General features: G+C 34.2%; 1 protein-coding gene across 1 annotated transcript in view; it reads right to left on the reverse strand.

Annotated features, from left to right (window-relative positions):
• The window catches only part of CORIN (corin, serine peptidase), a 182369-nt gene that overhangs the window by 105084 nt on the left and 64785 nt on the right, over positions 1-12500 (reverse strand). The window contains 1 exon segment of the mRNA XM_074274153.1: positions 3319-3529. Within this exon segment, the coding sequence (XP_074130254.1) occupies positions 3319-3529 (211 nt within the window).

A 12500-nucleotide genomic window follows, 5' to 3' on the forward strand; every position in this document is an offset into this window, starting at 1 on the left:
TGTCTCCAGGCCCAGCACTCCATGCACTTCACCACTGTAGGAAATATAAAAAAAATCAGCTCTTTAAGTATACAAACTACCAGAGATCTGAAAGAAAGCAGTGTTCTGGATATAATATCATTTTAAATTCTATCATTATCTACTTTGGACTTAATTCTGAAGTTCATAAAATATATGTATATTATCTCTGAAGTATAAGAGCTCTTTCTTGTCTAGTAAGAGATGCAATACAATAAAAGCCTAGCTTCTTTCTTACATTAAAGAAAATACCACTGATGATTCTCAGTATCCACAAAAAAAGATGGATTTGAAATTTTTCTCAACATATTAATCTTCATGACTTTTTATTAAGATTATTCTAATTCTTCAGCACATGTTCACACATTTAACATGTAAATAAACATATATAAAACATGTACTACAGGCACTGCTTGCTAGCAAAGGGTGGGATCAGAAAGGAGTATACAGATAATTAAGAAATTTCTTTGCTTTGAAAGAAGCTACTTAGTATAAAAGAGGGAGGGAGAAAAAAGAGGGAGTGAGGGAAAAAGAAGAGGAGAAAGGAAAGAGAAAGGAAGAGAGAGAGGGAAAGAGAAGGAAAGAAAGGGGGGAGGGAAAAAGAGAGGGAAAGAGAGAGGGAGAGAGGGAAAGAGAGAAAAAGAAGGAGGGTTATAGGGAAAGAGAAAGGGAAAAAGAGATAAAGTTGATCAAATGCCAACTGGTGGCAGAGGCCTGAAATTTTGCCGAATAGGATTAAATATTTCCATATATGGTTGGCAAACAGGTATTTGAAAGCCTCTTAGCAGCTAGATTAAAAAAAAAAAAAAAAAAAAAAAAAAAGTTCCTAGTAGCAATTGTAATGTTCCTCGTGCTAAAATGGATTAGGGAAAGTTGCCCTAAGTTACCTTGGAATGAATAATTAAATTTAACTCGGATACTATAGTGGGCAGCTAGATGGTAGAGTTAGTAGAGCACTGGACCTGGAATCAGGAGGAGTTCAAAACGGGCCTCAGACACTAGCATGATCCTGGATAAGTCACTTAACCCTATTTACCTCCATTCTTCAGTTGTGAAATGGAGTGGAGAAGGAAAAGGCAAAGCACTCCAATATCTTTGCCAAGAAAACTCCAAATGGAGTCATCAAAAATAGAACAAGACTGAAATCACTCAACAACAACAGGATACTACAGCTGGTTTGAGAATAAAGAGTGAGTTATAATAATGATAATCAGAATACTGTATTTATAGAGAGCTTTTTTCTTGTTTTTTTTTCCATTTATAATAAAACTTTACAGATTCATGAAATTTCAGATTTGTAAAGGCCCTGAGAAAACTGCTAATCTTGGATTATCTACCCATTATAGACCATCCCTAGTCAATCATCCTCTGCAACATTCCCAGCAAGTAGCTATCCAGTCTTTTCCTTGAAGACCTATATAGTGTGGAGAACCATCACCTCCCAAGGCAATCCGTTCTACATCTGGATTTCTCTGTTTGTTAAGTTTGTCCATATCTTGAGCCTAATTATGTGACTCTGCACCTTCTAAACTTCACTCCTAGTACTGCCTTTTAGCAGTCTACAATCTCGTGACGGCCTTTCAAATACTTGACAATGGCCATCATGCTTCTGAGTCTTTTCTACTGCAGACTAAGCACCTCCAGTTCTTTCAATTTTATCTCTGAATTTAAGTCCTTCCATTGGACACTCTGTTATATCAATGTCCTTTCTAAAATATACAATCCAGAACTAACTACCATATTGCAGATTTGGACTGACAAAAGGGATAGAGAACACCATTCCCCTCCCTAGATCTATATACTATGCTTCTCAATGTAGCTTATCAAATATCAAAGTAAATTTTGGAGATTCCATATCAACCATTAATTTATTTTGAACTCACAAAACTCAAAAGCCTCTGCACCTTTCTTTAAATAAACTTCTAACCACTCTTCTGACATTGCAAAATTGATTTTTGAACCTTAAACTAGGTTCTTGCACCAATCTCCATTAAATTTCCCCTTATTCTATTCAACCCATTATTATTCTAACCTTCTAAGACTTGCTTGGATTCTTTTTTTCAATATATTACTTATTGCTCCCAGCTTTCTCTCATCTTGATGGCTCTATACCTTCATCCAAGGCATTGATAAAAAATAAACATTAAAGAGAAGATAAAAATAGACATAGTTCTATCTAAAAACTTGAGAAGGATATGTCATGTTTGTTTTTACATTCATAGCACCGAGCATAGTCCCAGTACTCAATATATTTTTCAAAAGCTGAATTAAATAAAGTGAGAAAGTGTTCCTCAGTTTGTTATCCCATGGTGATTCAGTAATAAAATCAGTATTAGGACCGGTCTTCACTATACTAAGATATTTCAACTAATTTTCTTCTGAAAAGGGGGATAAAACTCATACATGATGACACAATGCTTTGCAAGGCTTGATATATAGGTGTTATAAAATCAACACAAAGTTAATAAATACTTATTAAGGTGTGAATCACTTTCAAAGTTGTCTATGCTGTTCACTATGTGAAAGATAAATTGTCAGCATTTCCAATCCTACACTTTTAACTCATAGAAACCATTTACTATCTTTCTTTCCCTTGAAAGCTTCTACTATAGTTAACTTTTTTGGCAAGACTAGTTCCTAAAAGCTATGGGCTATCTAAAAGTTAGCATACATTCTGGGATTATTTATTTTAAAAGATCATTCCTAGAAACTATTACAACAAAATTTTTACCAAGTAAATAAATGACTTCATGTTTCCTAATTGAGACTTATCATAAAAATTAATTAAGTCAATATAAATAATATAGAATTTCATCTGCATTTGAAAATTAGATTCATACACAAGAACAGTTCTATAAGCAATTTTGGCATTTTCAAATATGGAAAATATATTAGTTTATACTTTTATATTTAACACACTTAGAAATAGATAGGCTTGATTATTGCAAATGTTATACATAATTAGATGACACTGTCTCCACTGATGAAAATGAAAGAAAAATTCTATTTTAGAAAATACTGTTATCCAGAAGAATCCTATAATTGTTAAAAATTTTGAACATCAATGCAGTTATACTGATTATTTTTTCTTGCAATAAAATTATGAGTCTTCATGAATTCTGGTTTAAAAAGGACTTTAATTAGTTATGACTGATTGTTTGAGGAGTAATGGTGGATGGCAATGATTTCCATTACAAACCAAGAAATGGTAGACGTCTTAGGACTGTTTTGTTTTGATTAGATACTTAGAATTCTGCTATTACTGGCTCTTATCAATGAATGACTTTGATTTCCAAATACCTGTCATCGCCATCACTGACGCACTCAGGGAAAGCCATGCTACAGCCAAATAGCATGATGTGCTGATAGCAACCGAGGCGGTTGAGATAACTGAAGAACTTCAAGAACTTTTCCAGGTCAGCTGTTTTCACGATGGACGCAGCGGATGTCAGAGTAGTGTGGTTGTAAGGCAGAATTTGACACTGGCTGTTGACAATGTTTACACAGGCACCTGTGAAATAAGAAGGATCAAATTTAAAATTCAACAAACCAGTTTTTAAAATGATGCACTCTCTCATAAGATAGGTCGCTGGGATGATAAGCAGAAGACATATTGAAAAAGATAATAGCAGTTGACATTTATTTAAATCACGCTCTAAAAATGTTTTAAGAGTAGTTCATGTTCATCATCTCTTTGAGCTTCTTAACTCTATAGAATAAGTTAATATGCATATAATGATTTATGGTGCATCCTATCCAATGGTCCTCAAAGATGCTCGTTAACCCCATCATCTCATTCATATCACCATTAGCCTCATCCCTTCTGTCTCTCCTTAAAAGTCTCCACTGATAACTACACGCACACATTCACAGAAAATAAATGACTTAGTTTCCTACTTCTTGGAGAAGAGTCCATTCAACTTAGTTTATAGGATAACATGTAGCATGGCCTAGCAGAAAGATCATTTCTATTTAAATCTCATCTCGAACCATGAAGACACTTAACTCAATTTACTCATCTACAGTGTAGGGAATAGAATATTGTAAATAAAGCTTTGGAAACCTTAAATCACAGTATGAATATATGGATGCACCATTAATTTTCTTATTCTTCTCATGTTATATGAGATGGATCTGCTACTCTATTGCTGTTTTTTTTTAATTTAAAGTTCAGAGAATTATTATGCAGGTAGATAAAAATGATTTTTTTGTAACTGAATAAAAAATGTTAGGATATAAGTTCTTCTATGAAGCTCATGAAAAGCTTCTTTGGAACAACTCCAGTAGCAAACAGAATGAGAGTGATATGTACCTCATCTTGTTCCCACATGGTTCTAATTTCTTCTTCTAGGCTTCTATATTTTCAGACAATTTCGTTCCATATGGATTTGAGATTATGAAAGCTATTATTAATGCTATTACAAGATTTAGGGCTAAAAAGGGACTTTGACATCATGCAGTCCAACTTCTTATTTTAAAGAAAAGTGGGTCCAAAGGACTTGCCTAAGATTCTACAATAACTAAGCAGCAGTGCCGAGACTCAAACTCGACTTAGATCCCCATCCATGATCTCTTGGTTAAATTCAGACACCATTTAATAAGGACCTTCCATGATTAAAGTCATTTAGTAAGAGCTTCCTTAACCCTATCTCTGCACCTGAGGCTTCTCAGCACTGCCACCCACACTTTCCCTCCAATCTCAGGGCAGAGACAGCCCAACTTTTTCATCATTTCCCATCTCCTTTTACCCTTGGCTCCTTTCCCTTCTGCCTCATCCAGAACCTTGTTGCAACAAGCAATAAGGAAGAAATTAATTTCTCTCTTTCCACTGGCTCCTGTCTATAGACACTGCAGCTCTTCCTGATTCTTCAAAAGCTTTCCCTTTATATTCCATCTCTGTCCTATCCAATTTCTATCCTTGCAATCTATCTTTTGTCTGTGTGACTTTATTGAAACTATTTCAGAACCAATAATCTTAATCAGTCATCATGACTGAGAAAGCTACGTATTAGATACTAGCTCAGAAGGGCGATTCAGATAAGGAAGAAATCGAGGGCCATCTCCAAACAGAGCAACAGAGAACTCAGATGAACTCAGCAAGATAGAAAAGTCAAGAGTGAGTATATCCTAAGCCAACTTGAGACACAGCCTGTGCAAAAGTATAAAGACAGCCTGCAGGAAACAGGCTAGTTTGCAAAATAAAAGTAACATGAAATAAATCTGGGAAGATGGTGTTGGTGCTAGCTAATAGAAGTCCTGGAATTCCAGCTGAGCTATTTAAAATCCTAAAATATGTTGTGTTAAACTGCTGCACTACTCAATATGCCAGCAAGTTTGAAAAACTCAGCAGCAGAAAAAACACTGGATTGGAAATGGCCAGTTTACACCTCAATCCTAAAGAAAGAGAAAGCCAAGGAATGTTCAAAGCACCAAACAATTGCTCTCGTTTCACATGCCAACAAGGTCATAAGATTAAGATTCTGAGAGCCAAGCTTCAGCCATTCATGAACCAAGAATTACCAGAAGAGTAAGTTGGTTTTTGAAGAGGCAGAGGAATTAGAAACCAAATTGCCAACATTTACTGGATTATGAAGAAAGCAAGGAAGTTCCAGAAAAACACCTTCTGCTTCATTGAAGCTTTTGAATTAAATTAAATTTTAAATTAAATCAATTTGAATTAAATTGATTAAATTTTGAATTAAATTAATTGAAGCTTGAATTAAAGCATTTGACAGTGTGATGCAGGTTTTATATTCTAGGGCTCAAAGATCACAATAGACATCCATAAAATTAAAAGATACTTGTTCTTTGGAAGGTACCCTTCCCTATGGCAAATCTGGAAAGCATAATAAAAAAGCAAAAATATCAGCTTTCTAACAAAGATCTACATAATCAAAGCTATGTTTTTCCAGTAACAATGTATGGTTGTGAAAGCTGGGATATAAGGCTATAAGGAAAGTTGAGTATTCCTCAAAACTTTTGAATCATGGTGCTGAAGAAGACTTTTGAGAATCCTTTGGATAGCAAGAAGGTTAAATCCACAGTTAAAGAAATTAATTCCGACTATTCATTGGAAAAACAAATAGTGAAGCTGAACTACTTTGATCACATAATGAGAAGATAGGATTCATTAGAAAAATCCTGATGTTGAGTAAGAATAAAGTCAAAAGGAAAATAGGATGGCAAAGGATGAAATGATTGGTATCATGGAACCTTGGTCAGACTTTAAAAAATAGTGGAGGATAGAAAAGTCTTTCTGAGGTCAGAAAGAATTGGACATGAGTGAATATTATGGAAGGTAGGTTGGGACAAAATTTTATTAACAGAATGAGGAGTTTGTGTTTTATCTTAGTCAAAAGGGAGCCACTGGGGAATTTTGAGGAAGAGTGACAATTAAATGTGGAACCATTAATTAACATTAATAACAGATGGGAAAACCTACTGAAAGAGAAATAGAACTAAATGACCTCTAAGATCCTCCCACCTCTCAGATAGGATGATTCTAGAGTAAGTTATTGGGCTTTACATTTCTAAGATTCTCTGTTTCTACGAATTTACCTGGGGAAAAAGAACATACACTCAGCAATCAGTTAAAGTGTAAAGAAGTATGAATGATAAGATGCATAAATGAAATCACAGAAGCCGAAATGAGCATTTCAATCAGTAATTAAAAAGAAGGGGCAGAAAGTGGGGCAGACTTAACATAGTAAACACAATTGGGTATTTGATTAGAGTCAAAAAAACATGAGAAAGAAGGTCATGGAAATTTTCTTAATTCCATGTAACTCAACTCAAATCTTGTGGCTTATTCCCTAAGACATATTTGATTTCATTATCCTTGTGTTCACATGAGTGGCAAATAGCATTATTATTCTGGGAGTGAGCCAATCTTTCTCAGACTCTAACTGCAACATTAGATCTTTTTTATGCATTAACTCCTATAGCAATGGATTTTCACAGGCTTACTCCATGCTGTGCTCCATGTGAAACCATTTCTTCTGTGGGTTGCAGTGGTAGAGTACTTTTGGAAATGTGCCACGTCTATTATTCCATCTCACTGCCCTGGCCAAGATGAAAGACTTTGGGAAAAGTTTCTTTTTTTCCATTATATAGCCTTAAACTTTTCAAGTCAGAGAACCGAGAGACTAATGCCAATATGTTATAGGTCAGTGCTACTTGATGGGATATGAAAAAGCAAATGTGCATAAATAACAACAATACCTCTGCATGTTACATTATTTGTATGAGAAAAGCCCTGATTAATATGACATCCCTTCAAATAAAAACTATGTTAATTAGAGGAAAAGCAAAATATCTAGATGCCGACCTAAAAACAAAAGAAAAACAGAAAACTTGTTGTAAAGAACAATTAAATGAAATCAGCCATTCGGTTGATTTCTGAGGTGGTATAGTGCAAGGAAATCACACTGGATTTGTGGTCAATTTAATACCCATGCCTCTGATCAAGTGCCATAGCTTTCCTAATTCTTGGTATATTAAACTATAAAATAAGAGAGTTGGAAGAGATTAGCAGTGTGACATGACTATACCATACATAAGGAACCCTGCGTGCAGCCTGACATAAAAACCACACATTAAGATGATAAAATATTATATTTTATTCAAACCCTATTATCTTACCAATGAACAATTTGGCTGATTCCAGGGTAAGGTTCTCACCCATATTAAAATACTAATATTTATTTTAGAATAAGGCTTGTTAAAGAAAACACCTCTAAAGAAATTATTTAAATAAATATATATATGTGTGTGTGTGTGTGTGTATTACATCATTTTATCATCCCAAATCTACTTTCTCACCCTCTCATTCCAATCTCCTATCTCCAAGTGATAAGACAAGAAAAACAAACATATATAGTCAATCTAAGCAAATTATCCCATTGTCTCCTATCTCCAAAAAAACAGTTTTCCTCTTCTTCACTGAATTTTTCACTTCTCTATAAGGAGGGGTAGAATTCTCTGAAATTCTGGTTGCTTATTTTGCTGCTAAGAGTTCAACATATTTATGTACTGTAACTTTCTCACTCACTGCACAACTTACAGGCACTACCTCAGATTCCTATTCTTTATAACTTTTTTTATAATTATAGAATTTATTTTGACAGTATATATGTAAAAGTAATTTTTATAACATTATCCCTTGTATTCATTTTTCCAGATTTTCCCCTCCCTCCCTCTACTCCCTCCCCTCGATGGCAGGTAATCCCATACATTTTACATGTGTTACAATATAACCTAGATACAATATATGTGTGTTTTCTTGTTGCACGTTAAGTATTAGCTTCCGAAGGTGTAAGTAACCTGGGTAGATAGACAGTAGTGCAACAGTTTACATTCACTTCCCAGTGTTCCTTCTCTGGGTGTAGTTGTTTCTGTCCATCATTGATCAACTGGAAGTGAGTTGGCTCTTCTTTATGTTGAAGATATCCACTTCCATCCTATTCTTTGTAACTTTAAAAAGGACTATAAATATTTTGTGCCTCCTCATAATTTTTTTCACTCAGGTCTAATCCCTCTCTTCACCCACCTTTCCTTCAATTCTTCCTCCCCTCTTCTCCCTTTCCCCTCCTATGTCCATAATGAGTGAATTGTTTTCCTCTAACAGCAGATAGGTGATGCGGTAGATAGAGAGCTGGCCCTAGAATTAATGGAATCTGAATTCAAATCAGGTCTCAAACACTTAGTAGCTTTATGACCATGGGCAAGTCATTTCACCCTGTTTGCCTCAGTTTCCCCATTTGTAAAATGAGCAGAAGAAGAACATGGCACACTACTGCAATATATGCCAAGAAAACCCCAAATGGGATCAAGATGAATCAATAAAACTACAGCCTAACCTTCTGTGGATGTATTCTTCCTTCTTTTGACTAGTATTTCCCCATTCCCTCCTCATTTATATTTTGTGAGTGTTTGTGCAGGTTGGTTACATGAAATAATTTCCCCTAATCTTCCTTTATATTTCCCACAGTGTTCCTCTTTCTTTCTCTATTTTTTTCTTAAGGCTAATAAGATGAAATAAAAGAATTCTTGGGTCTTAATTGGATTCCTTCTATGAACCTTAATGATGACAGGTTCAGAGAGAACATGTGTATCAGTTCCCCATATCTGAATATAAGTACTCTATCCTTATTTAGTCCTTTATCATTGTTCATTCAAGTTCACCCTTTTTATGTTCCTTTTCACTCCTTTTAGACTTCAAAGTTTTTCTGTTGCTCTGGTCTTTTCATCAGAAGATCTTTGGAAGTTCTTTATTTTATTAAAGATCCATTTTTCCCCTTAAGAATTATAATAAGTTTTGCTAGCCCATATCCCTTTTGTCTTCTGGAATGATATTCTAGGTTCTCCATTCCTTTACAATGGTGACTGCTAAATCCTGTGTGATCCAGAATTTACTTTATTCCTTTCTGGATACTAGCATTTTTTTCTTTGACCTGAAATCTCTGTATTTTGTTCATAATACTCCTGGAAAGTATTATTTTGGGGGTTCTTTCAGGAGATGGTAGTGGGTTTTTCCTTTCCCTCTGATTTTAAGAAATCTGAGCAGTTTAATTTTTAAATATTTATTTCATCAAATATTTCTCAATTTCATGTAAAAACTTAACATTCTTTTTTTTAATTTAATTTCCAGACAGCAAGTTAGTACTTAAATTACTATTCTGCCTTAAATTACTCTTCCTCAGCTCTTCCCCTCTCCTTGAGAATGCAAGCAATTTGATATTAATTATATCTATGATTTCATGCAAAATATATTTTCATATTTATTCTATTACCAAAAAAGACAAAAAAGAAAACAAAAATGATTTTTAAAAAACATACTTCCATGTGCATTCCATTTATCTGTTCTTTCTCTGGAGATGGACAGTACTTTTCATGATGGGTCCTTTGGAATTGTCTCGAATCCTTGTCTGGATCAAAGTAGCTACCTTTCACAGTTGATCATTCTTAGAATATTACTCCGTGTACACTGTGTACATGCTTTCCTGTTTCTGTTCACTTCACACAAGATCATAAAAGTTCCCAGGTTTTTCTGAAAGTATTCTGAGCAGTTTTCTTTTAATATTTCTTGAAATATGACATCTAGGTATTTTTCTGGTCATGTCATTTATACAGTCCATTGAATTGCTTTTTTTCTTCTTAAACTGTTTTCTAAATTGTTTTTGTTATGAGATACCTTATATTTTCAGTCTTGATTTTATTTTGATATTTAACATTAATAAACAAATACTTAATATTTGCCTCATAGAATTCATTGATTTTTATTTATTTTATTATTAATTTTCAAGAATGTTGTTACTTTGACAATGTTTTGCGTTTCTTCTGCCAACCTGTTAATTCTATCTCTAATTCTTTCTTCTACAGCTCTTTTTTCTTTTCCAGTTTTTTCCCCTCATTCCATTTATAAAAACATTTTAAGCTTTTTAAAAAACTGTTATTCCAGAAATTCTAGTTGAGATTGCATCCAATTTGAGTTTTTCTCTAAGGTACTTGCTTGTGATCATTTTGGAGTTATTCTCCTCTTCTTACATCTTGAACATCCCTACTACTATAAATAGCTCATTATTGTGTAGTTCTTTTTTATTTGCCCATTCTTTCAGCTTACTCCCTGACTTTGCACTTGATATGATGGCTGGGCTCTGTCACATTTCTGGAAAATAAGTCTGTGATGTTTCTTTCTTGTAGTATTGAACATTGTGCCATTCCAAGACCTGCAAGCTCCCAATGTTCCCAAAACATTTTGATTCAGGGTAAAGGTTGATTGATGAACTCTTTACATGAGTTCACCTGAAAAATATCATGTCTATACTTGAACAAACATAGACTCCTTCTTTGGTTTGGAATTCCTGCTCTGGCTCTTTGTGGATGAACTAGATGCTGAAACTGAGACCCTTTCTGAGCTTGAGATCATACCAGTGCTGCTTGTTTCAGAATTTACTCCTTTTGATATACACAATCCAAAAGGTTCCTACCCAAGGGATACCACTTCCCAAGCAAGACCCCTAAGTCCCCTTCTCACTTTGTCTTGGATCAGTAACCTAGAACCAAGTAGCTGGTGACAAAGTTACCCATCAGGGTGTCTAAGAATGGGTCTGGTAGAGCTTTGCTCTGGGACTTCTTCTTGCAATAGTGTACAACTTCTTCAAAAGCACTACATTGCTTGGGGTAACATACTCTTGACCTGATCCTTTCTCAATATCCAAAGACAAGTGGAAGTCTGTCTCTTTATAGCACACTGAGCTGGACAAATTATTCACTGAGTTTCTCACTCAATATGACTTTGCATTTCTCCATCAGAATTTGATCTGCCACATTCTCAAGATGTATGCAGGAGTCTTTTGGAGAGAAGTTCACTATACTATTTCTTACCATCCTCCATCATTTTCATAATAATATAAAATTAAATTCCTTCTAGGGTTTCTTTTTTCTAATAGAGCATATGGTAGTTAATCCATTGTTCCATACATTTTTTTTTCTTTTGGGAGAAAGAGGGTTCATATCATTAGACATTAGAACTATCTTATTATAAGTATAAAACTATTTGACATGCAAGTGACATATACATGGCATGAAATTAAGTAAATAAAAAAAGAATAAATTTTGACCAGAGGCAAAATGATGCATTTCAAGCTGCATGACTAAGGAGATCAGATTCACCTCTAACTTGAGACCTTGAGAGATCCATTAACTTTATGACTTATCTTAACTCCTTCATTTTAGCTATTCTGCTCTTCTTCTTAGTGTAAATTACTCTGAGTAGCTCTCAACTGCATTCAATTCTGTCAAGATTACCAGTTTTTATTGTATTCAACTCAAGTAATTTTCAAAGGCATGACCCAATTTGTTTTTATTTTACCCCCTTACTTCAAACATGACAACTTTTCATGTGGCTTTTATTGTGGCTTCAATTTATACCAACAATCAGTAACAAGAATATTGCTCAACTTTGTCCTTCAAAGTCCTTCATAAGGGTTTATTTAGAAAACATTTCATCTCTCATCCTACCACCCTGCCAAAAACCTCTGTTGCTTCCATGCAGATATATTCACTTCATGACCTTCTCATCTAATTATTCTTTCTAAACCATGCTGACTGCAATATCTTTCCTATATCAGACTATAAATCTTCTCTCCCATCAATCAATTCCTTAAATTCTACATGTCAAGTGAGTGTTTTCCTAAATAATTAGAAGAGTTACAATAATTCCCAACAGGATCAACTTCCTCTTCACTTATCACTTTCTTTAAAGCTTGAACATATATGTTTAATATCTTTGCTGAATACTTACTCATTCATCTGCATTTCCTAATTTAAATTTCCCTTTCATAAATGATTTTTATTGTAGGATATGGATAAAGTTGGTCTAAATCATTTAATATACATTTAACTTATTTTTAGACCTAGTTCGGGTCCACATATAAATATTCATATAATAAATGCTTTGCAGGATGATGTTTAAAAATTCA

The sequence above is a fragment of the Sminthopsis crassicaudata genome, chromosome 6, assembly GCF_048593235.1.
Source record: "Sminthopsis crassicaudata isolate SCR6 chromosome 6, ASM4859323v1, whole genome shotgun sequence".
NCBI lineage: Eukaryota > Metazoa > Chordata > Mammalia > Dasyuromorphia > Dasyuridae > Sminthopsis > Sminthopsis crassicaudata.